The sequence below is a fragment of the Parasteatoda tepidariorum genome, chromosome 8 (assembly GCF_982258835.1).
Source record: "Parasteatoda tepidariorum strain Cologne lab strain chromosome 8, Ptep-v5.0, whole genome shotgun sequence".
NCBI lineage: Eukaryota > Metazoa > Arthropoda > Arachnida > Araneae > Theridiidae > Parasteatoda > Parasteatoda tepidariorum.
In genome coordinates this window covers 10,821,969-10,848,259 of record NC_141762.1, presented here as the reverse complement: position 1 = coordinate 10,848,259, position 26,291 = coordinate 10,821,969, and the positions used below count along the sequence as shown (strand labels likewise).

General features: G+C 27.9%; 1 protein-coding gene across 2 annotated transcripts in view; it reads left to right on the top strand.

Moving 5' to 3' along the window:
- Positions 1-26,291, top strand: part of LOC107441090 (endosome/lysosome-associated apoptosis and autophagy regulator family member 2) — a 66,139-nt gene that overhangs the window by 39,441 nt on the left and 407 nt on the right. Inside the window, exons 7-21 of one of the 2 annotated variants that reach the window (XM_043039662.3) lie at positions 996-1,145; positions 3,372-3,641; positions 4,453-4,557; positions 6,266-6,483; positions 7,810-7,877; positions 7,965-8,153; positions 11,534-11,767; positions 12,693-12,822; positions 14,251-14,360; positions 14,482-14,558; positions 16,786-16,831; positions 18,785-18,971; positions 21,089-21,303; positions 21,812-22,010; positions 24,442-24,541. In XM_043039662.3, the coding sequence (XP_042895596.1) occupies positions 996-1,145; positions 3,372-3,641; positions 4,453-4,557; positions 6,266-6,483; positions 7,810-7,877; positions 7,965-8,153; positions 11,534-11,767; positions 12,693-12,822; positions 14,251-14,360; positions 14,482-14,558; positions 16,786-16,831; positions 18,785-18,971; positions 21,089-21,303; positions 21,812-22,010; positions 24,442-24,498 (2,255 nt within the window). In that variant the 3' untranslated portion in view covers positions 24,499-24,541. The remainder of the gene's footprint in view (positions 1-995; positions 1,146-3,371; positions 3,642-4,452; positions 4,558-6,265; positions 6,484-7,809; positions 7,878-7,964; positions 8,154-11,533; positions 11,768-12,692; positions 12,823-14,250; positions 14,361-14,481; positions 14,559-16,785; positions 16,832-18,784; positions 18,972-21,088; positions 21,304-21,811; positions 22,011-24,441; positions 24,542-26,291) is intronic. The other variant, XM_043039663.3, reaches the window with a different exon arrangement.

The window sequence follows — 26,291 nt, the reverse complement described above, 5'->3', positions numbered from 1 at the left end:
AGTTTGTCCATTGACTGAATGTTTTTTTTGTACTATAAATTTTGATCAGATGCTATTAATTTTACCTAGATTAGCTCTTCTCTGAGTGTTTTAAAAACAATTTGTTTTAAACTTTTGTTATTTAATATATATTTTTAATAATATTTACAAAATCTGAGATTAATTTCATTTATAAACTGAACAAAAGCTCCAGTTAGACTTGAAAATTCAAATTTTCGGTTAGTAGCCAGTGGCCGGTATATTATCTAAACTTAGTAGCCAATTTTTTTCTCAAACCTAATGAGAACTGATATCGATAAGTTTTTTAATTTAATCGCCAATTTTTCCAAATTTTTTTTTACTTTTATTAAATTATATTTAAAAAAAATCATATTAGAAATAATCTATGGCTATAAAGAGTTAAGTCCACAAAAAAATAATATAATTATGTGATGAAATGTAGTTTAACGTACTTACTATGAACTTTATTTAAAAATATTGAAATATAAGAATTGTTAAAGAATTCTTTTTGTACAGGAATCTTTCCATCTCTAATTAATGGATTCAGAAAAATCAGAATATTAATTATCCTGATCAAAATATTAAATTTGTCATTTTAATGAAAATTCTGTTTTTCCAGAGTGTCTGCATTGATGTACTTTTATCATTAAATGATAGGAAAAAGTGACTGGTTGCTTATTTAATTAAAGTTGCCCTCTTTTTTTCTGTTGAGTCTCCATGTGAGGAATGATTGTTTTCAGGTTTAGCTTCAATTACAGAAAAAGTTAATTACAATTTATTGAAAATTGATGATAAGAGATAGTTTGATGAAGTTACTTTGAATATATATTTTCTCTTGATTTATTGTCATGGCCTTTTTAACTACTTCTACAAATGTATAATTTATCAGTTTTTTTCTTTATTGCAAAAAGAAATCCTTTTAAACTTCAAGAAAAGTGTTCTTAATTTGTTAGTATAAGCATTTATTGATGCAATATAATCATTAATCATTACAGGAGTTGCATATACATCTGAATGTTCTCCTTGTGCATCAGGATCTTACAGTAGTTTAGGTTCAAAACTCTGCACACCGTGCCCTGAAAATACTTATTCTGTTTCGGGGTCTTCTGATTGTTCTTCCTGTGATTCAGTGACTCAGTATTCTCGTAAGTATGACGATTTAAGGTATAGGTATACTTTTGAAGTCGAAGGGATGTCAGGAAACGAGCGGTCGGAGGGTTTTTTAGTTTAACCCCCTCACTTTTTCTAAAAGAAGGTGGCAGAGACCCTTCTAAAATTGCAATTTTTTTTCACTTAGTATTCGTGTAATTTAATTTAATTTAAAAATAAAACAGGTATGTTTTTTGTGTCTGAATTTTTAAAAAATGTCTCTAATTCAAGTGAGCTTTAACATTTCCTTGGAGAAAATTGCTACCAAATAATTCCCTACTCATTCTCCGCAAAGGAAATATGTGTCCCTATTCCTGTCCGATGAGAAAATTCTTGGTTTCATGTATCAGAGTGAACAGAATAATAAGGATATATTTTTACAACGAAAGTGAAACATAATAAAACTAAATACTGTAAAATGAGAAATATATACATTAAATAAATATATATATATATATATATTAAACATATATATATATATATATACATATATTAAGCATATATAAATATACATCTATATATATCCACACACATAGGGAATATACAGGGTGGGGAGAGAGCCCCCATTGTTGAGATACTTCCGCAGTTGCTGAGGGGCGCTAATAAAAAAAAATTCGAGGTAGTAAGTTTTCGAGATAAGAAGTTCAGAACTAAATATGTTTTAAAAAGGAAAAAAAAATGTTTTCTAAAATATTACTCTAAAATATAGAGTCATGATGCGGGAGAATAACTACTAATAAATCTGTTTGTATTTATAGTTAACTATAAGTCTATATACAACAATGATAATTTTGGTTTCCAAAGTGAGACATAAATAATTATGCATTAAATTAAAAAGTATTGGTTTACAATAAATTTACATAGCGATTTTTCCGAAAAAAAAATTCAACATAACAGGGTTTTGACTAAGAAATTCTTCGACGTAAGAATTCAAATTAACATTAAGTGGATATAGGGGGAAATATTTTTTTCACATAATAAGTTTTTGAATCGAGAGTAAACTATATTTGTATTTACATTTCACCTTTAAATAAATTTTTAAATACCATTATGTGTTTAGGCAGCAGTTTTATGCATTTTATAGTTTTAAAGTTTTTTTTTTTTCTAAAAGTATTACTATTTTCAACTAGAGTAATTTATTAAAGTTGTTTATTTGTATTGTTTTTTTCCTTTTTTGACAATGAAGACAGTATATTTTATAAGGAAATTTAGTTAATAACCAATAGTTATTTAACATATAAATTGAGCTATATCTTAGTCACTTTGAACTGCCTTTGACTGAACTTCTTTTGGGCAAATACAAATATGTATTCATATCATATTTATATGTTGCAAAACTATGTATCCATACATAACGTAAAAAAGGTCATTAAAAATATTAATCCATTTTTAAAATGTAGTACAGGGTACTCCATTATGTGTCTGTTTAGAAAATGTAATGAAAGAAACTCCATTAAAAATATGTCTCTGTTTAGAAAATGTAATGTAAAAAACTCCATAAAAATATGTCTCTGTTTAGAAAATGTAATTTAAAAAACTCTACTAAAAGTATGTCTCTGTTGAAAAAAATGTAATGTAAGAAACTCCATTAAAATCTGCCTTCATTCATTTTTCAAATTTATTTTTTGCTTCAACAAACTAGTCCTTTTGATTGTAAACTCTCACCCATATATTTCTGACAATAATATTTCTGACTGTTCAATATATTTCTGACTTAAAAATTTATTCTTTTTTATCCTTAATCTCTAGAGTAGTTCGTTAGTCTAACGTTTTTAATCAAAGAAAAAATGTAATGGCTTACTATTTTGTATTTACAGAAAAAAAAGAATGCTATTCACTAAATTAAGTTGATAAATAATTTTAGTTTTTTAATAATTTTATAAGAATAGTTTCTTGTCTTCTTTTAAGAGGAGTTTATGGCAGCAAGAAGAAACTTGCCATTCTCAGCTTAATTCTCTAAGCAACAAGTTTATCTAGAATAATTACATTATTTATTTATATTTCCATCAGATAAATAGTAAATTGTTTTCTAAGTTATAAAGGTAAAAATTTAAACAGAAGTGCAAAAAAAAAAAAAAATCTGAACTTTTCTAAATTAAATTTTTTTTATATATTAACTGTTGAAACAGTTATTCCATTTGTCTGTTTTGTACTTTATTACAGCCATTTGTTTGTTTTGTACTTTATTATATTTTTGCACTTCTATTTATCTTTTGTAACAGCTAGAGGTTCCTCAAAATGTCTGGATCGACCACCCTGCAGGAAACAAGATTACTATGAAGTACACACTCCATGTGATGAAATGAAGACAACACAATTGATCTACAAGTGGGTTGAACCAAAAATCTGTCGGGATGATGTTCCGGATTCTGTCTCTCTCCCCATTTATTCCGATAGAATTCCTTGTCCACCCTGTAATCCAGGCATGGAATATGCTAACCAATCTATGTGTGCTTTCTGTGAGAAAGATCATTTCTCCGATGGATCTGAACGTAATTATGTTTTTCAATTCTTTTTTTTTTTTATGCAATGAACTGGGCTAGGATGATGACTTAAAACTATGCAAAAAAAAAATAATAACTCTGTAAAATCAACCAAAGATAAGATCAACATGTAATTTAAGGATGAAATAAAATGTAAGTCATTGCTTGATAAATGGGAATTTATTAATATTTAGTTGCATTTTTTATTAATATTTAATCTGCTAATATCGCGATGCGTATTCACACAATTTAAAAATCGTACATCCCGATTCTTATTTATGAGATTTAAGAGTCTAATTTTGCAGTTTGCACGTTTTCAAAATCTAATGTCGCAATTTGTATGAAATTCAATATCGTAATTGATAATTACGCGATTGTAATTTCATGCATCGATTTTTGTTTTTGTATGTGATTTAGAAACTATGTATCGATATTCATATTTACACGGTCTAAATATTCTGTGCATTATGATTTGTATTTAAGCGATTTAAAAATTCAATATCGCAAATTTGTATTTTCGTGGTTTTAAAATCCAATATTGTGGTTCTTGTAAGAAGTGAGATTTTTCTTGAATTAATTACTATAAAGAAAGGTTTGATATTCTATATTAGTAGGTAATTTAATTATAAATACTAGTTCAGAAAACTATGTTAAATATGAAACATGATTGGTATATAAATTGATATCTTGATATAAATTTTTTGCACCTGAAACTTTCAGGGTTTTTCTTTTTATGTCCCAATCACCCCTGGTATTTTTATTTATTAAAATTTCAAAATAGTTTGTAAATTTGTGTAATTTTTCATTGATTTTTTTTCAGCTTGCAGACCTTGTCCACCTTCCACAGCTCCTAACTATGGACTATTTTTCCAATGGTGGCCTGAAATACCTCCTGGCATGTATTCAAGATGCATGAGTTTAGAAGGTACTATTTATTCAGAATACAATTGATGTGATACCTAATTACAAGGTGCTATTGAAATTAGTATATGAAGTGATTCCCCACTTAATCCCAAAATAACTTTTTGATGAAATGTACTTGAATGTAAAAGTTTCAGATACTAGATATTAAGTGCTGGGATAGCCTGGCGTTTGGCCCATGTCTTTGGCCATGTCTTTACTACATAGATACCATGTCTATGTAGTAAATGGTGACTGGTGCATGTTAAAACTGCTGGGTCACAAAGTCCCTCCATGTTCCCATAACAAATCATACCTCTAAGGATACTGAATTGGAGATTGATTGCTCTCTCAGGTCAAAGTTACGATCTGCGAATATGTGAATGGGTCTGCCCTATAAAGAGGCTGTGACTGTGTGGCTGAAGTCATATTTTTGGCCATAGATGGCGCCACTGAAAAACAAGAAGCTTACCCTCTGCTTTAAATACGCTTGGTTTCATCAAGCAGGTTCGCTGGATTGGCAAGTGGTAATAGAAAAGCAATAACACTTTCTAAGTCCTTTTTTGTAATGTTGATAATGTCAAATATCGGACGTCAGGATTCAGCACCCTTAAACCTTGTCCTTTAAAAAATATTTTCGATTTCAGATGCAGAAAGTTTGCAAGAGATTTATTTGTCAAAGGTTTATTTCCATAAACCAAAAACAATTTCTAGAGGGGCGGTCAAGTTGAATGGCTTTAATGTCTTTTAAGAAACCCCAAATACCAACGTTAAAAATTATTGCAATTTTCAAGCATGGCTATTTAAAAGATGTTTCTGAAACTTTTACTTCCAAATACTGAAATGTTTTCACAGTTTGTAAAGCTACTTCAAAACATTTTAAAAATTTTCTGAAGTTATTAAACCACTCCTGAAAATTGATGGCTGCGCCTTGTAATTGTCATCCAATATTTTAAAATAATAATATTTTAATTTTAAAATCATATTTATAATTTTTATATACATCTCTATATCATACAAGAATTTTGAAAGAGTAACAAATTTTTTGTCTCTGTTTAATGACTTTGCTTAACTATTCCAAAACTGATAACCTTTCAAGGAAGTAATTTATTGAAAGACCATACAATAATGCAAGGAAAAATTATGGCAATTTTCACATGTCTTATCAAAACGAGTTTGATGTGATTACTATTTTATTTTAGAACAGGCAATCCAGATTTTAGTTCACAACGTTCAACTCTGTAGCCTTGCAATTTTGAACTTAATTCAGAAGACAAGGAAACTCTTGTGTTAAGTTGTAGAAATAAACTAGACAAGATTAGACAGAACTAGTAGTTAGAAGCAAGACTTTTTAATGGAACTCACATGCATTTGCATTACATGGAAAGAAAACCCATTCTATTAGTCTACCACTGAGGATATTTTATGTCAGCACAGTGATCGTTTCTAGTCAGAAGCAGAATTCAAAGCGGCCAGCCATGGTTGCTTAGAGTTACAATTTTAAAACATTCTTCATTTCTGGTCAAAATATATTCTATGTTTAAGTTTTTTTATTTTTTTAATGCTTGTTCTTTATGCCAAGAAGTATTAAGGCATATTGTATATTAAGGCCTAAAGTTTTAAGACATATAATAAAAATTTGAAGACAATGAGATTTGTTTGCTTATTGTTTAAAGTATGTTCCGATGAACTGAAAACCTTTTTGGGCACTTATATAATGTTTATTGTTTCAGAGGGAGGATGCATGTCCAACGTTGTATGGCAACCTTCGGGTGACCATATTCGAACAACATCAGGACAAAGTATAGATGCATACCTCATTCTGTCGCTCGATGTTCCTGGATTTAGGACTAAAGAGAAAATAATTAATGGTCAAGTGGCAGAAATCGGGACAATCAGTTTCACATTTGAGTTGATATGCTCTCAAGCCTGTGTGTTTGCTTTCATGATGGTAGGTAATTCTCTAACATACTAACTATTTACTATAATTTTCTGAACATTCATCTGGGCTTTTCCTGTTTCAAAAAGTAGTGCATTGCAGAGAAATTTCAATCCCTCCTGGGACTTGATGCTTATTAATAATTTAGATGCTTATGTTTTTCCTAAGTATTTATATACATTTAATTATTATTTCTTAAAAAATTATATCAACTCCATATTGTCATTAGAATGTATTAGCTGTTCATAATTTAAGCATTTTTCATCCATTGTTCACATGATAACCAATAAAAATTAGGGTTAGAAGAAGTATGATAATTTTTTAAAGAGTGTTATTAGTCTGGGCAAAGAATCGAAATTCTCATCTAAAAATATTCTATCACTATCCGATTTTGACTTATTCAGCCTGAAATATGTAAAAATAAATATTTTTAATGTTTTTCAGTAATTTCGAATAATATACATAGTTAATTACTATATATAAAGTTGTGTAAAAAAAATTAAATTTTATTACAAAATGAAATGAAGTTTCCCGATTATTAATTTCAGATTATTTGATAAAATTTTTTCAAGATGTTAAACAAATTTTACTGCTCCTTAGTAACGGTCAAAAAAGTTAATTCTGTTTTACCAAGTTATACATTATTTGAAGTATAAATAAATAATTTGAAAGTTTGAATTTTTAGAAACTAGAAAAAATTAGCATTAATGTATACTTTTTATTGTCATATTGAACCACTTTTATTAGGTTTTATCATAAATATTACATAACTAGGCATGAGGTATGATTAAAAAAAATTTAATTAATGTTTCAAAAATAAAGTTAAAATAAAAACATATAATAAAAGAACGATTAAGAGAGGAAAACTTATTTTAAAAAAAATATAATCCTGTTGTAAATCACCAAAATTAATGTTCTTAACAAAAATTGTTTGAGTTGAATTTTTACGTATTTAGGATTGGAACCCATTAAGGACTTTACCCTTACCCACCGCTTTTACTCATTAAGGACTGCTTTAGGTCTGCACACTTTGAGAGTATTCAATCCAAAGTGTATTGAATTGATACCATTACTGAATTTATTCCAAAAGTACCGAATTGAGGTCACTTCCATGAAATCTGTGGCTGCTAGAGCCAGAAAGGCTCATCGAACAAGAGATTGTTGGTCGTCAATTGAGAATCGTGAGATTTATGTGATCATGATTCTGAAGGGGTGAAAAATAATTATAAAAATCTTATTTATTTAATTTAACTTTTCTGTTTGTATTCTTTTTGTTTATTACTGTAATCTAATTCATTGAATTATTATTTTGAACTAAAAGTTTCCTTGTTGATACAGAGCTCAAATCGTAAACCAGTGACAGAAATTCAAAGTTGGAGTGGACGAACTGCAAAACAGCACTTTAGGTATCAATTATAGCTTTTTTTTCTTTCTTTATTCTTAAGCTTACTTATTTCTATCTCATTCTAACATTTTGTATTACGTTATTGTAGCTATGACATTATTGCAGACGATAGTTACACTTTCAATTGGGTGTTCCAGAAATTAGGCATTGGGGAGAATGCCTCCATTGAAAGCATCCAAAATGACGTTGCCAAAATCTATGACATAACTGTCCTGAATACAATTTCAGGAGGAGCGTCAGAATGCCAGCCATGTCCACAGGGTATGGAGACTCAAGGGTAAGTTCACAATGATATTGTGATCAATTTCACATTTTAGTGCGACTTCCATGGTCCTTTTAATGATGCACTTTGACTTCATACTTTTATGCATAATATCTGCATACGGCCATGATTGAGAAAAAAAATCAAATTTAGATATGACTTCTATGTTACTTTCATACTGTTTTTGTGAAGGAGTATAGCTTTGGGTTAAAAAATTTAAGTTCCTAACTAATTATTATAAATGTTTTTCTCCTATTATTATACTGTTGTTGTAAATGGTTATAACCTTAAATGTTCTGATTAATTATTACTTTTTTAATTGATAATTAATTATTTTCAATTATTTTTAAATCTATAATTAAATTTTTTGCAAATTGATATTTGAAATGAATAAATAGTTGTAGTAGTACTTTATTTACATCACACTAGAGTGTGATGTAAGTGCAGTGGGTAATTGGCGACGGTCTGGGAAATATCCCTGAGGATGCTTTAAAGCCATGCTATCACAATTTTAATCCTCTGTGGAGGGAATGGCTCCCTTTCTTTGGTAGCCCAACAACCTGAACACGATTTTGAGCACTTTGCAGTATAACAGTTTATCGAGGATCAATAGCCCCCACTCTTTGTCTCTTCGCAGGCTGATCAAAGTGGTCACCCACCCACGCACTGATCGTTGCCAATGATGCTTAACTTCGGTGGTCTGAACGTTGGTAAGAACGTTGTCTTAACAATCAGTCTACTGCGGGTACTATGTATACTAAATAAATTTTTTTAGTTAGAAAAATATAGTAATAAAAACAGGAATAACTGTTTTAAATGCATATATATGAAATAAGGTATAGTAATAAATACGGAAGCAAGAATAAACAGTTTCATCTGTTTTAATTTTTAAAAATTACATCTAAATTTTTTTTTGCGGAATGCTCATGTAATCTATTTTATGTATTAATAGTACTGAGAAATACTCTCATGAGATAGACTTGAAGTTTATTGAAAATGAAAATATGATTTTCGTGGAACTGGTTACATCTTGACGTGATTGCCAGGAACATGCAAGTTGAGTTGTATATAATGCAATTACAGTTATATTTCATTCTACAGTTAACTTTGAAGGAACAAGATAAGAAATAGCATAAATGATATAAGAACTCATCACTAAGTACTATAAAAATTAATTAGTTAAGATATTACAGCTCAAAGCAAATTGGTTAATAGTACTAATTAAAGGATAAATAATTATTCAGAGTGCAAGTTCTGTTGACTATAATTTCCCAGTTAACAGAAGCCTTGAATGCTCTGATTAATTATTGCAGTTTAAGTTTGAAATTAATTATTCAATTAATGTTCTGATTTTATTATTTTTTGAAGCAGTGCTTAAAAAGAATGTAGAGTAAGTAAGGAATAATAATAATGCAAAAGCACGAAATATTAGTTGGATCCATATTAATCTAGAAAAAATACATCTAAATACTTTTTAAGCTGAATACCAAGAGCAAATTTTTTGATAGTGCTTATAAGGAATAAATTACTGAGAGTATATTTACTAAACGCAATAAATTTCAAGTTTAAATAAACAAAACACTTTAATAGTTGGTAGAATTTTTTTATTGTAATGTGTTAATGGACCTGCTAGCAGAAATCTTTCAGCGCTGCAGATTCTTCTTCTTCCCAGATTTAAAAAGCAAGCTTAAAATTAAACTGAGAGGATTGCATATGGATACATTTAAAATAAATAATATATCTTTTTTTTCTTATCAAAATATTACATATTTTATATAACTGTTCTTCTTACATGCAGGTATTTTCAAAGCATAACAATATTCTTTTTCTAAATAGTAGATGCGTGTTCATTTTTATTCATGTTTGCTTTACTGTTACTGGATATATTGCATTCAATAACATAGTTATACCTATTTTTGCTATCGTAAAATGTTAGTTTTTTATTTTTATTTTGGATATCTGTTTATTCATTTCTCTTTATTTAAAATAATACTGAAGTACTTAATGAAATAAGAAATAATGTGTAGCATTAGATTAGTGCAATTTAGGAAACAATTTATTGTTGCCTAAAATGTAACTATTTATTGTACAGTAGGGAACCCGTTATCCGGAAATCAGAAAACCAAAAAACCGGAATGAAATTCGATAAATTTTCCCGCCATTTTTTAAAATTTTTTTCCTCATAAGATTTTAGGATTTTTCTTTCTTTTTTTGAAAGATGTTTACCTTACCATCATTTTGGAAATATTCATTAGTGCATTACTTAGTCGTTTTTTCTTATTTTTAAGATTGTTTCCAAATATATATATTTTTTTTTAGTTGGGTTCAACAATAAAAAACACGGCTTTTTGTAGCGATTCACAAAACCGGAAAAATCAGTTATCCGGAATAGCGATGGTCCCGATTGTTCCGGATAATCGGTTCCCTACTTTACAAATAGAGCTATGCCTTTTTTTAAATCAATATTTTTAATTTCTAAATAAAGAATAATTAACTTTTTTTTTTAAAAAAAACTATTTAAAATTCAGCAATTTTTTTTAAGGAAAAATGAAATAAAATAATTTTTGTTAGATTGAAATAACTTTTATTTTTTCTGTATTGGAAGACAGATGACTAATATTGTCCAGGCATTACCTTATGAAGGTTTGCAAAAGCTTTTGTAACTTGCCTCATTACATCGAGTGTTGGGATAAGTTTGAATTATTCGATCCATTCTTTGGTTTATTTTTTCTTATTTCTGAAGGTTAAGGAGTAAGTGATGATCATTGACCTTGAAAGATGCAATGCTTTTTAACTCATCTGCAGTTTTCATTTAAATTCTATTAAGATTCTGTACATGAATGATTCTCTTTCATTCCTTTTTAAGTCTGAGCCTTCAATTTCCCTAAGAAATTTAGTCCTCACTTGCAGCTGATTCTCACCTGTAGCATGATTTGTTTTTCATGTTAAATCATGTGCTTGGGAAATCTAGATTACTTCTGCCAACTTGTAAAATTTTTTTGCTAGAGATTTTTCACAGTGGTAGTGGAAAAGCTAAAAAAAAAAAGTTTTTATGTTATTCAGCAAAGTGATGTTATTCGACATGATTTTTCTATTTTTCTTTGTTGTTATAAATATTTTAAATTGTTTAAAAAAACATATCAGAAATTAAAGCATGCATATCACGAAAAAATTTTGTTAAAATCATAAAAGTTGGCGGGTATGCTTGATTAAGTGGTGATAGTAAGTGATGATAATGTTTTATTAAAAAGTGTTGTTAACATTTTTGATATTGTAATGATTCTGTTCTTACTGGTTTGATTTTAAATAGTGGCTAATTTTACAATCAAGTGATTGCATTAGTGATGGCCCTTGTGTATATTTATAATCTAAGAGTATGATACTAATTTTTGCAGGTTGTTGAATCGATGCATACCATGCCCTCCAGGTTATTACATGAAGAACTCCAATGGTCTGGAATGCTTCCCATGCCCTTACAATACCTTCTTGTGGAAAGCTGTTCCTGAGGGTCCAGAATCTTGCAAATCTTGTGGACCAGGCTTGAGAAGTGAAGATGGACAGAGATGTTACAGCGATTGCAGAGTTTATCTTTTTGATGGAACAATATTTGATTTAACTACTTTGCCCATGTAAGGAATCTGCTTTTAAGTCATAATGAATCACTATAATTATTATTTTGTAATTTCAATGTTTGTCATTAATTATTTAACAACAATTTGTGTTTGTAATTTCTGGTCATATTGTAAGATGAATTAAAATTAACCTTCCTACTTTTAGCAGTGGTTAGAAAAAGCATATTTTTGTAGCATGTTTTTATAGCTAACTACTACTTTATTACGAAATATTTTTGAAATGCAGTCACTACTTAACCACTTTTAAGAGACAAATTTTGATGGAGGCAATTTACACTAATATTCAAAATTGGAAGAAAAAAAGTTGAATGAATGCTAAAGTTGGTTTAGAATAATAAGTGAGTCATTTTTTTTAAATGAATTTTTTCTCTTTAGGAACGCTATAAACTCGCAACTAAACCTTTATATTGTGTTGCATTACTCTCCACACTACTTTTTTTTAAAAAAGATTTGTAATGTAATGTATTTTTTAATTAAAAAAAAAGTAATGCAAACTAAAAAACGAACTTTAAACTAAAAAAACTTAATGTGCATTCTTTTTCGGAAAAATGTTAAAGCAAAGTTATTACTAAATATAATGGGATTTTTATTTTTTGAAAGATAATTTTTTCTTTTACATTAGGAATTCAGTTAGAGCGTCAATATGTTATGTATGAATAAGATAAAAAGTTATGTAAAATTCTGGTTTATCAAGTGCAGCTTGTGCTGTAAATATAATAAAAAAAATTATCAACCTGGTATTTGTTTGTAATAATCTTTTAGTAATAATCTTCTGTCTGTAATAATCTTTGAATTATATTTATTTGACAGCACAAATTTACATTACTCAGACAGTACATTTCATACATAGTTAACTAGTTTTTAGAAATTAGGTGTTTGTAGAAATTATCGTTAAGTTTATAAAAAAATGTTACCATTTCAGGTTCACCGAAGTGAGGGGAAGTCCCTTATTTACCGCCAGTGGTACTCAGTATTTTCATGTGTTCAACATTTCTTTATGTGGTTCAAGTGGTAAACCAGTAGCTATGTGCAAAAACAATGTAACCTATCATGTAAGTACTCAAAAAACCTTTACTAATATTTTATTAATGTAAAGTACCAAGTATTTTACCAATCTACAAATAGTATAAAGAGCTATTTATTTGGAAAGAGTATTTAAAATATAATCTGGAAAGAGTGAGAGAGTTATAATAATCAAGAAAGCGTGGGTGTAATGTCAACTGTCATCTACCAAAAAGTACCGCAAGATTGAAACAAGTAAACATGTATTGTGTATAAGTGAATGGGAATTGAATAGTTGTGGTACAAAAACGAGATACCCAGTATTTATCCATGTCCCTGTTAGCAGAATTTACTCTGTCAATCTGCATCAGTATCTTCATCAATTAAAATTCGTCATCCAGCCCATCACTGTCAGAAAGAGACCATACTTTTGTAAATTAGTCTAAACATTTGTTATTGTTCTTAATCTAAAGTGTGCAGCAAAAATTATGTACAAAGAATGTTGTTAAAAATTTATTATTTATAACGTTTTTATACTCTTTTGAATGAATAAAATAAGTGAAATTTGAAAAATGGCAAATAATCTGAGATGAAAAATAATCTGCAGTGCTGAAGGATTCCTGCTATCAAGTCCATGTACTAATTAAAAATGCATTTACTTAATGTAATTTTTTTGACCTTAGTATTCTCCATTTTTTTCATTAGTTATAAAGTTTAAATCAACTATTAGTTTAAAGCTTACTATCAACTATTAGTTAAAGTCACAAATATGCAACCTAAATCAGCTAAAAACTTCTTTTTTTTTAATCAAAAATGAATCGTAAATTTAAAAAAAACAATATTTCTTACTGTTTATTTAACATTTTATAGAACAATTTTGGGATTAAGGTTGATATTTAAAAAAAAAATTAATTTAGCTTATTATCTAAAATTAATTTTTATAAAGGTGGATGAGATTTTCAAAATTCAGCCTACTTTTAAGAATTGGCTATAAACTTGAACTTACGTAGATTTTTTTTCCTTTAAATAATAATTAATTTAAGGAATGTATTAACATTTTTAAGTATTTGTATCTAAAAATTATTTTAAAGCATTTTAAGCTTTTTCTGTTCCAAACTAATCTTTAATCTGCCAATTTTTAATCATGTTTAATAGGTAAGTTTAAAAATATGTGATCTATATTACACAAAGCCTCATATTTTTAGGTTTGCTTTATAAGGATCTTTTACTGTATAATAAAGGGAAGCTCTTGTGAGCAAATTTCATCTCATTACTAATTAGTTATAGTATTTTGATTTGTTTACATTAAATGCATTTATCACTTTATTGTTATAATGCTCGGATCAGAAAACAGAAGAAAAAATTTTCTTACATAATTTAATGACTAATCCTTCTTAATATTTTTCATCTGTTTCAAAAGTATAATTATCACCTTCAAAGTGATAATGTTTAATATGTTTATCACTTTACTGTTATAGTCCTTGGATCCACAAACAGAAGAAATGGTAAATTCTTTCATATGCCGCGCTACTGTTGTACCATCACAAAGTAGTGAAAGCCGAGACCCCCTGGTAACACAATCAGTAAGGTAAAACATTTTCGCTTTGTGATGTCTTTTATGATCCAATATCAAACGAACACTTTTCTTTAAACTAAATCATGTATGATTGGCGCAGTGATTGAATTGTATTTAATGTATTTTATTATAGCCTTGGCGACACATTAGTTGGTATTACTACTAAACACAAACTGGGGAATATCGAAGTTGTAGACGAATTTGTTGAAAGTGAGTGGTTTATTATCTCCATCCCATAACTTTAATCTTTCAGTCTTTCTAATTGTTTTTAAAATTTAAACATTATAGTGCCATAATTTGATATATATTTGTTGAAAGTGAGTAGTTTAAACAACACTGTTTCTGTATTATTGAATTTATGATTATCTTTATTATTTTGATCTCATAATTTTACACTTTCAGCATTTCCATTTTTTTTTAAATTTATGCATCTTTTTGTACAACAATATAGTGCTATAATATATATTTATTGAATGAATAAATTGTAGAGTTGAATGTATACCATTTCTTTATAAAATTGCATTAAATTTTTTTGTGTGTGGTTTAACTTATATTTATTGTGGTTCACTTACTTAGTCCATATAATAATCGTCATATCATGGGTCATCATATGACGATTCATCTTTTAAGCATTGTTTAAAACAGAAAATATTTTTATATTTCTTGTCAAGTTTAAAAATATGCTTTTGAATTATTTTTGCTATCTTTTTTTTATTATTATTTTTATTTTATTTTTTAACATCATAACCATCATAAATTTTTACCATCAAATGTCTTATCATCATAAATGTTTTTTTTTTAAAAAAAACTTTTAAACTGCTCTGATTTTTGCCTTTTACATATACTATAAAAATTAATGTTTTTTTTAAATATGATGTTTTCTCAAAGTCCCAAGAAACCTAGTTTTTGGTGTATTGTATAGCTCTTTGTGAAAATTTTATGTATGTTGCTAAACCAATCATATTATGTGGAAATTTGACGATATCGATCTTTTAAACAACCTTAACAAAAATGTTACTAAATGTCATAAATTTCATGTTCTTAAAATATTGGCAACAACATTGTGCAATATTTTAGATATGCATACATGTTTTTATTTTCCTGTAGATTTTTATTTTCTATGTTTCGTTAAGACTGTTTTTAGAGGGACATGCTTAATGTGAACTCATTATTGATTTTGCATCAAATTATGTACTTATATAATACATTATTGTATTTTTAACGCAAATCCGTTTAACCTGAAATATCTTTAAAGTGAACTCAAATTTCATTCCCCTTGGAATAAATATTACATTTAATGTGAGCAGCAAATTTATTCCCCCCTGACAGGTAAAGAAAAACTGATTATTTACAGTTCTATATCTATAAAAGTAAGTTTTTTAAGTGATTATAACTACAACATTACAGGAGTCAAATAAGAGCTGTATGAATTGAAAAATTCAGGGGAAACTATATAAACCCTTTTCTACTCTAATATGAATAGAGTTTTCTTTTACTTCATTGGTATGCCTCGTGAGCATGAATGTAAAAAATAGCATGTTTTCCTGAGAAATGATCACCCATATCGATCCTTTGTTGAATATGGGTGATCTTTGTTCTTTTGATCGATCCTTCCGAAGCAATTAAATAGGTTTGTTCTTTTCTAATGCAAAATGAAAATTAATTTCAATTTTGGATACAGTTGATATGTTAGATGCCTTTTGGAAAATATGTGTGAATAAGAAACCAAAATAACGAGCTATTGCCGATTATTTTCTTAGTAATCATCACTCATTTGTGCTACAAATCAGCTTACTCCTATTAGTTCGTTACTTTTTGGTAAATTTTTATTTGATGCTAGAGAATTAAAAAAATAGAGCACCGAAAGTTAGTACTTTTTAAAATTTGTCTCAAATATAATATTTCTTTCTTCCTTTATCATATATATTTTATTTTTAATGTAATTGGTTGTATTTATTGCGAGTTGTATAGAAGTTATTAATTTAATATAAAGTGCAAAATACATTTATTAAAATAAAATATATATTAATTTACGTATTCTTAATAAAAGTTTAAGATTAAAAATTTCTAACGGATTGATAGAAAATATCTTTGCATTGTACATTTTTCATCAAAATATTTCTGAACTGAAAATATGAACAGATTTTCTATCCCCTTTTGATTTAACATTATTGTGGTTTGACTATGTGTGTGTATATATATACATTTTAAGCATGTTTATAAGAAATATAAAAAGCTTGATATGAAAAGCTTAATATATTTCTTATAAAATAAACAAACTTCAATTTATTAGTTTAAATATTAATACTTTTTTTCGACATATGTTACATTAGCGTCATTATTTTGAGTGCATGCATTTCTCTCCACATATATTTGCTCATAAATAAAAGAATTGGGTGTTAAATATATTTCTTTTTTTTCTGAAATTTATTTTTAGGTGCTGAAGGACAGTCAGATATCCATTTCTTTTATTCTTCGACTGAGTAAGTTACAAAAAGCAAGTACAGTAGAAACTTGATTATCCAACACCAGTTTGTTTACACTATTTTACTTTGAAATTAAACTTATTCCAATTAGTTACTAACAGTAGCTGATTGGTCATTGATAAACTTTCAGTAGACAGGAAAGTATGGTGACACCAGCTTAAACATCCCTGATGTTGTTTTCTAGCATGGAAACTTCAGAACTGTGCGTATCATTAGTATTTGGATTGAACTGAATTTAATTAAATGTTGGTTTAGTGACACAAAAATTAATCACTAATTGGATAACAACAGCGATAATAATGATGAATCTTTTGTTCAAAAAGGCATTGCATAACCGAAGGATTGGATAATTGGATGTCGGTTAATCAGGGTTCTACTGCAAATCTTTTTTTTTTTTTTCTTATATTTGAAACAAATGTCATTTTCAAAAGCACCTGATGAGTTTTATCGATACTTTTTTTTTCCCCTTATAATAGTCTTAATTTATCATGATGACCTGAAAGTGTTTATTTATTATAGTAATACATAAATTATTTTTAGAAATATGTGTTTTTATAATAAAGTTTTTTTTCCATTCTCCTTTCTGAATGTGTTTTTACATGATTGTTACATAAATAAAAAACAAAGCTGTTACTGATAATTTTTTAAATGCTGATGAAAAAATATATTACTGCTATTAATTGAAAGCTATTAATAAAATTAATTTTTTATAAATTTCGTTTAATAACCATCGTTGAACAGCCGACTCTGGTTTCGACTAGATCTATATTATTTGTATAACATAATTTGTTCTCCAAGCAGAATAATTGAAGGAGCCAAATTTCTGCAAAATCGTACTAGACTGTTCTGAAGTGTACAATCATGTTACTGAATAGCAAACAATTTAGTAGAACAGTAAGGTTAACTGTGACTGATTTTGATTGGAAAGGTATTAGTTAATTTGCCTAATCCGTACGAGAAGTGTTTTTGTCTAGAAATTATATTTAGAAATAAATATGAATTCCGTTTTAATTTTTATTATTTGCTTTTTTCACTTTATGTTTCAATGATTGCAGTGGCATAGCCGAGATTTCATTTAAGGGTTATGAAATTTTGGTTAAGATGAAGATCAAAAATAAACAAAATACAATTTAAACATGAAAATCTATTTTAAATTTTATTATAATGATGCAATTTATAATTTTGAAGATATTTAAATTAAAGTTTCAGTTTAAATGAAGCTAAATGAAAATAAAATTACAATGAGATATTTCTGTTAGACGATGCCATTTTGCTAAGGATCTCGTTCAAAATGACATATTTATCTTCATGGTACACAGATAATTAAGCTAATCCTATCAATCTACCTTGGCTAATTTTTTTCCCTCAGTTGCGTTTTAATCCTATTTAAACACGAAAGCACTTCCCATTTCAACATGTTGTAACGGAACTGTGTGTTGTGCTGAATTTTTAATAGCCTAATTTTTAAAAAGTAAAAAATTTCATCGCATGATGGCAACACTTGTATTGAATTGGCAGTGTTCAGTTCTTTGGGGTTCACTTATCGCTTCGGTTCAGTCGACGAAGAAAATGATTCATAGAAAATCCCTTGTTATTCTGCATGCCTTTATTTTTCTTAGAATTTTTTTCGTATATTAACTGTTTATTTTCTTACTTATTTTGGAGGTTCCAGACACAATGGACTCCTCTGGTACACTTATTGCACCATAACAAGAATTCAGACTTCTATCCTCAAAGAAAATTATTCATTGAAAATCTCTAGTTATTCTGTATGTCTCTCTTTCAAGTTTTTTTTCTCAATAAAATAACGGAAAAAAAATTTTGTTTATTAATTGTTAATTTTCATCCGTTTTTTAGAGTAGTCCAAATACCATACACCTCCCTGGCTATGCCACAAAATAATTAGGCTTTGTCAAGTAGTTTTGAAAAATCTCAAATTCTTTCTTTTAGAAAGACGCAAGCTTGCAGTGAGGGTAGGACCACCACTATAACACTGAGATGTGATAGCACCATGGAAGGAAATGGTGTCATTTCACCCCCATCTTCATGCTCTGATGGTACATGCAACGGTTGCAATTTCCATTTCTTGTGGAAAACAAGGCTTGCATGCAGAGTATGCACTGAAAGTGACTACCAAGTAAGAACTTTGATCAATTGTAGTTAGTTCCAACGGAAATTATTTCTTAAATTATATTAATTGTCAGGATTACATTGTAAGTATGATGAAGTTCTTTCTCAAGTTATATTAATTGTAAGGAGCAACATTGTAACAATGATGAAGTTGTTTCTTAAATTACATTAATTGTAATCATTGTAGCAATGATTAAGTTATTTCTTGAATTATATTAATTGTAAGGGGTAATATTTTAACAAAGATGAAGTTCCGTCTTTTACATTTATTGTAAGGGATAATATTGCAACAATGATGAAGTTCTTTCTTAAATTTTATTAATTGTAAGGGGTAGCATTGCAACAAAGATGAAGTTCTTTCGTAAATTACATTAATTGTAAGGGATAATATTGTAACAATAAAATTCTTCAAATTATATTAATTGTAAAGGGTATCATTGTAACAAACAGGAAGATCTTTCTTAAATTGCATTAATTATAAGAGATAATATTGTAACAATGATGAAGCTCTTTTTTAAATTACATAAATTTTAATGGCTAATATTGTAACAATGAAGAAGTTCTTTTTTAAATTACATTAATTGTAATGGATAATATTGTAACAATGATGAAGTTCTTTTTTAAATTACATTAATAGTAATGGATAATATTGTAACAATGAAGAAGTTCATTCTTAAATTATATTAATTTTAAGGGATAGCTTTGTAACAGAAATGAAGTTCATTCCAAAAAGCAAAGTCAATTATTAGATAAATTTTTACGAATAGCTTTAAAAAAGAGTTGTTGGGTAAGAACTCTCAGAAATCCTGGTGAAAAAATATTTCCAATATATCAGGCTGGCTTAGTATAAAAGTGGTAGTTTTTTTTTTTTTTTTTTTTTGAAATGTTACAAGAATGTTCATTTAATTCGATTTAACATCTAAGTGTTTTGTAATATATTTTACATTAAAAAATATCAAGCACTGTAGATAAAGCTTTTAAATCTGAATTAGGCAGTTTTGAGGTTTTCGGATATTCTAGACAGGTTGTGCTCAAATTTCAGGATTATAATTTTTAGGTAAAAAAGGAAAAAACTGAACTTATTTTTGTATATATTTTTTTATTGAAAAAAAAAATATTTTTCGATATGTTTTCATACAATTCTTAATAATATCATGAAGTCTTAAAATAAATTTTTCAAAGGAAAAATTGGAAACCTTTCATTTAAGATGGTCACTTCTAGACAAAGGTGAATTAAAATTTTGATTTGCTGGTACAATTCTGGGTGCCATAAAAATTATTTGAAATCTGTTACTTTACCAAGATTTTATTAATAATAATAATAAAACCTAGTACCTTATTTTTTGGTTAAAGAGTAGAATATTTTTTACAAAATAGCCATCTTTTGGTACATATTTTCCACTCCAAAAGTTGTAAAGTAAAAGTAGTAAACTATGAAAAAAGTTAGAATTAGATAGGAAAACTGAAGGATTAGGTATTAAAGAAAGTAGTGCTATGTGATGAAACAAAATTTAGAAAAATTGAATGTATTGGTGCGTTTTGTCATCGATTTAAAAAAAAAGAGAATGGCTTTTGAAGTTTAAAGTTGCACCCTCACTTAAAGTTACTATAGTAATTATAATGCTACATAACTATCCATTTTTAATTAAAATAACTAGAAATTTTGAGACAATAATCCTGAACAATCTTCAATCAATTGAGTTTCTTCACTTTAAGATAACTAAATTTAAATCAGTGTTCCTCTATAGGTAATCATTAAACTCATTAACTACAAATTAGTAATATGCTTAGTTTAAAATTTGTCTTGCATCTTGCTTTCAAATTATGCCCCACCCCTTCAATTTTTTTTACGAAGTTTAGCGATAAGTTAATTAAGTCTGTTTTTTTATTGTTAATTCCATATTTCCTTTAAGAGAGCAAGATACGCTGAGACCTTTTATTAATTCCTTTGTGTGCTAGAAGTTAATTTAGCTATATATATATATATATATATATATATATATATAATAATTGTTTTTAGTTATAATGCTGGATAAATTCTTGCTCCAACCATTAATTTATATAATTTATACAATCTTTATTGTGTTCATTTAAAATTCTTATGAAAGGTTTTACTATTTTTAGATTGTGCGTGGAGAATGTTTAAATGGTAAACAAACTCTCCATTACATTTCTCCTCAAGGCTGCATATTACCTAACGGTTCGCCAGAGGATACCTTCAGGAAAACTATTCCTTGCACCATGATTCCAAAGCAACTGCAACTTGTCATTGGGGCTGGAGTTGGACTTGGCGTACTTCTCCTCGTCATGGTTGTTTACTTCTGGAAGAAAAATAGAAAGTAAGAAAGAATAAGTTTTACCGTATCAATTGAGTTTCTTTACCCTAAGATAACTAAATTTAAATCAGCGTTCCTCTGTAGGTAATCATTAAACTCATAAACTTATTAATAATGTGCTTAGTTTAATATTTGTCGTAATAATATCAAACAAATTAGTTTATCTTGTGAGAAATGCTCTTAATTTTTTTATTACATTGATAAGTGATGAAATTTATTGTTTCAAATCTTTTATAATACAATCAAAGTTCTTTTTGTGCGATGGATAGGAGGCTGCGTAAGGAAAATTCGCTCAAAATTTCACAAGTAGCTTTATTATAACCATGATTGAACAACTGACCCAATTTTTTTGGTTTACGACTACTCTGTAGCCATGTAATTTTGAACCTCTCTTGATATAACACCCTTTTTCCCCCTGGAACATGAGGGTCGTAATTTTGAACGTAGAATGTAAAAGGAAATGTTTATATTACGTGAAATTGAGTCTGAATTCAATTCATTCCTTTTTCAGATTAGAATTTAAGTACATGAAATTGATCCAATCCAGTTCTTCCAAGGATGGCGAACTTCCTGCTGTTGAGAGTTGCGGCATTGAAGGGGATGAGGAAGAGCAAAGTGTTGGCGTTGAATTCAGCGATGAGAAGAAACCTTTAAAGAAATCTTTGCTGGATTTTGGGAAATTTCGCACAATAAGAATAGGAAATAATAAAGTACGACAAAAGTTTTCTCATTTCAAACTCATTTCTTGAATTATAGTATTAATACTTATTTTAAATATTTTATGCTAGGTCTGTAGGTATCTGTATGTTGATTAATGATAAATCCTATGTTTGTTTTTTTTATGTTAAATGTCGAATCTGTTTGATTCATTATGTTGGCTTTATTAGAGTTTTTTTTTTCTTCTCTTGAATAGAATTTTATTTTATTTGTTCGCATTTCTGACTTTTTTTTAAAATTTAAATTGGTTGCTTACTAATAACTTTTGGTTTAAGCATATGCAATGATCTCATTTCTGAATTTTATACTAAAATTATAAATATTTGTTTTTTAATATTTTTCACGGAAATGTTAGAGTATAAACTTTTTAAAGTTTATTTGAAATGAAAACATTAGAGCTTACTTGAAATATTGATTAAATAGTGTATTGAGTTTTAGTTATGAGAAGTTTCAACTTTTTTTTCCACACAGTTCAGCTTACAGTTTCGTTTTGAGTAATTTATGAGTGAAATAAAATTAAGAAATATTATAAGTACTTTTATAGAAACACTTTTTCCCTTAACTGTTAAAAAACTTTAACTCCTTTTATCATCAAGTCTTCAAACTTACAATTCTGCTATTACTATTCTAATAATACAGTACAGAACCCGTTATCCGGAAATCAGAAAACCGGAAAACCAAACAACCGGAACGAAATTCGATAAATTTTCCCTCCATTTTTTTTAAAAAATGTTCTTTTCCTCATAAGATTTTAGGATTTTTCTTTCTTTTTTGAAAGATGTTCACCTTACCATCATTTTGGAAATAATCATTAGTGTATTACTTCATTGTTTTTCTTCTTTTTAAGATTATTTCCGAATTTGTTTTTTTTTTTTTTGGTTGGGTTTAACAATAAAAAAACGGCTTTTGTAGCGATTCAGAAAACCGGAAAAATCAGTTATCCGGAATAGCGATGGTCCCGATCGTTCCGGATAATCGGTTCCCTACTGTATAAATCATCAAGTTCTGATTTTCACTTCCATTTAGGAATTGGCCATTCAAAATCAATTAAGAAATTATAGTTTAAATACTGCGAACTATTACCATAAGCTTTAATTAAAAACAATTAATTAAACTTCAATTACCTATAAATTATATTTTTTACTATAACAACACATTATTACCTTTCAGTTCTATCTCTTTGATTTAACAAAATATACAATTAAAAAGTTATTTTGAATTATGTTATTCTAATCTAAATTATTTAAAAAAGAATTATTTGTAAGTTTTAATCCATTTGAGAGTTAATGTGATGTAAGTTTTCCATGGAGTATGCAAAACTTAATTTATTAGGACTCTTCTGCGTTAAATGAAATACATGGTGACTATATTGAAAAATTATCATTATGGTAAATTAAATACAGTTGGACTTCTATTTAACGAACTTCCATTTTGAGAATCTCTCTACTTTGAGATTTTTTTGAGGAACCAATAATATTTTGGAAATCTCGTAAAGTATCTTCAAAATAGCAAAGTGAATTTTCTATTTAACGAACTATTCTTTGAGATCCACTTTCCTTATTTCCCAATTTATTTCAGAACATTTCAAACTTGTTAACTCATTTTATGTTTGGAAAACTCATGTTAACTCATGTTAACTTGTTAACTCATTTATTATTTGGGAAATGACCTTGAATTGATTTTTGAAATCGTTTTTATAGAAAGTAAAATCCCTTTCCCTTTTTGTTTGCATTTCAAACGAAAAACTCAGACAAAAGTAGCGGATTTTATCAGTAGCAATTAAACTTAAGAACGCTTGTGGTAATGTATGCTTAAATTTACTTTTATAATATTAGTTGAAAGTTATTATTTAGTTAAAATTACTTTTATAATATTAGTTTTAGTTGAAAATGTATGTAACATGATCCTAGATATTGTTTTGCTTTGTTCTTGATTTTCATGCAGATTTATTTTATGGTTAAGATTTATAAAAATAAATAGTAGATACTAGTTTACAAGATAAAGGTGTATCTATTTCTGTTTTAATTATGCCCAGTGTTTATGAATTTAAGACCTGTTTTGTGTTGTTTAAGTATTTCAGAAGGTGATTTTCTGTAACTAACTTATTATCGGGATTTAGTGATTTTGTTAAATAGAGGTCCAACTGATTGTATTTTTTACTTTTCAAAAAAAACCATATTAACAGTTTAAAAAAAAATATTTATTTTTCACAAAAACATTTTTTTGTCTTTGAAAATCTAAAGCTACCATTAATAGTTTGTATTCAAAAAAGCATAACACATCCTGACTTATTTTATTTTTATTATTAGGTCTTATTTTGAAAATAAAATTTTTGCTTTTTAAAGTAATAATTTTTTGTTCCATATAAAATGAACCTATTTTTATTATGCGAGGTGAAAACATTTATTTAAAATGTTCGTTCAGGAGTTTGAGTGGGAGGAAACTGAGGCCCTGGAAGGCTCTTGGACACCTGCTAATTGATGCCAGTGTAGGTCTTCGAACCCAATACCGTCCATTCTTCAAGGTATAGTTCTTATCGAATCTCTTTATAAAAAAAATCAATGCTTGCACTTCGCCAGCTCTAGTTCTTCAACAATTTTGAACAATTCTTATTTGAGAGGGCTGTATTCTTATTGCTGTATTTTTCATTTGAAATATAGTTTTGAGTTGACTATAGTCAATGTTGCGAACTTAAATTTAGCTATGTTAACTTCTCATCAACAGTTCACTTACATGCTTTTTCTGTCATGTTCAAAATGGGTTGTGCTAGTCAGCATTTTACATCGATAAATTCTTTAATTCTTATAGCTTTAAAAAATAGTAAATTAGTTGTAACTAAGCACTTTACAGTTCCATTCAACTCAAGTTCAGATACTATCTAAAAACTGTTTCAATTGGGCTAAAATGTATTTTGTACGATTCATTAAATAATATTAGTGCTTGCACATAAGCTTTTTTTATTGATTGATTTTCTTTTAGTATGCATGATAATTTATTTTATCAATTTTTTCCCAGCTTAACTTTTGTTATTAAAAATCTTCTTGCAATGTGATTCACAATATTCTTCTTCTTGTCCGAAAGTAAGGTATCCTGTATGTAAATAGCACTCTCACTTAATATTCACATGTAAATAATTTTCTCACATGCTCTGCAATATTCAAATTTCATTCTAAAACACTGAAAAAAATATGTTTACAAATTTAGGTATTTGCATTGAATTACCAATTTAAATAAACAGTTTGTTTTGATTTTCAAAATTATAAACTAGATATATTTTGTAACTTAAAAACTTACACTGGGGAACAATTTTTTTTTTTTTTTTTTTTTTTTTTTTTTTTTTTTTTTTTTGAGAACCCAGTTAAATGAAACTACTGATTAATTAGTTAGTAAAATATATTTTATATTTTTCATCTTTTTCTTGTTTAGTTTAATATTGAGTAAGTATATTATTAATATTAAACTTTCAGTTAAACAGTAAGGTGTGGCTATTGATTTCCAGGGCTGATTTAGTATTTCACGGAAATATTGTGTAAACAAAATACCTATTCAATGAACTTCGAAGTAACCTCCACCTGCCAAAATGTATCTCCTTACTTGGATTTTAAAATTTCAGAAACAATTTTTAAGTCCTTGTTGGTAATACTCTCAATTTTTGATGCTAATGTTCTCTTAATTTAATAACTTTGAGCAACTTTAAACCATGTTCCTATATCAAATTTTTTGAATCGTTCAACATACTCCTTGGACAAACCTCTTGCAAACTTTTTGCTTCTGAAGCTGAAATATTTGCAAAAAGAACAAGCTTTGAAAATGTCGACTAGACATCAAGATCACCTGGAAAGAGCATTCCTTTAGAGAACATTGGAAGTTTTTCCTGAAACATTTACAGCTGAGCACAGAAGTGCATGATAATTACAATATTGCGAGGAAAGAGCATTCTTTAAGAGAACCTTAAAAGTTTTCCTGAAACATTTACAGCTGAGCGCAGAAGTGCATGATAATTACAATATTGCGAGGAAAGAGCATTCTTTAAGAGAACCTTAAAAGTTTTTCCTGAAACATTTACAAATGCACAGATTTGCATGATGATTACAAGATCATCAGGAAAGCGCATTCCTTAAGCAAACATAAAAAGTTGTTTCTGAAGCATTTACAGCTCAGTACAGAGGTTCATTGCAGGTTACTTCAAAACATTTTTAATTGGTATGTAATTCACAATAATATTTTCGGGTGTAATAGATCGGAAACTATTAGCCACACCTTGCAGTTATAAG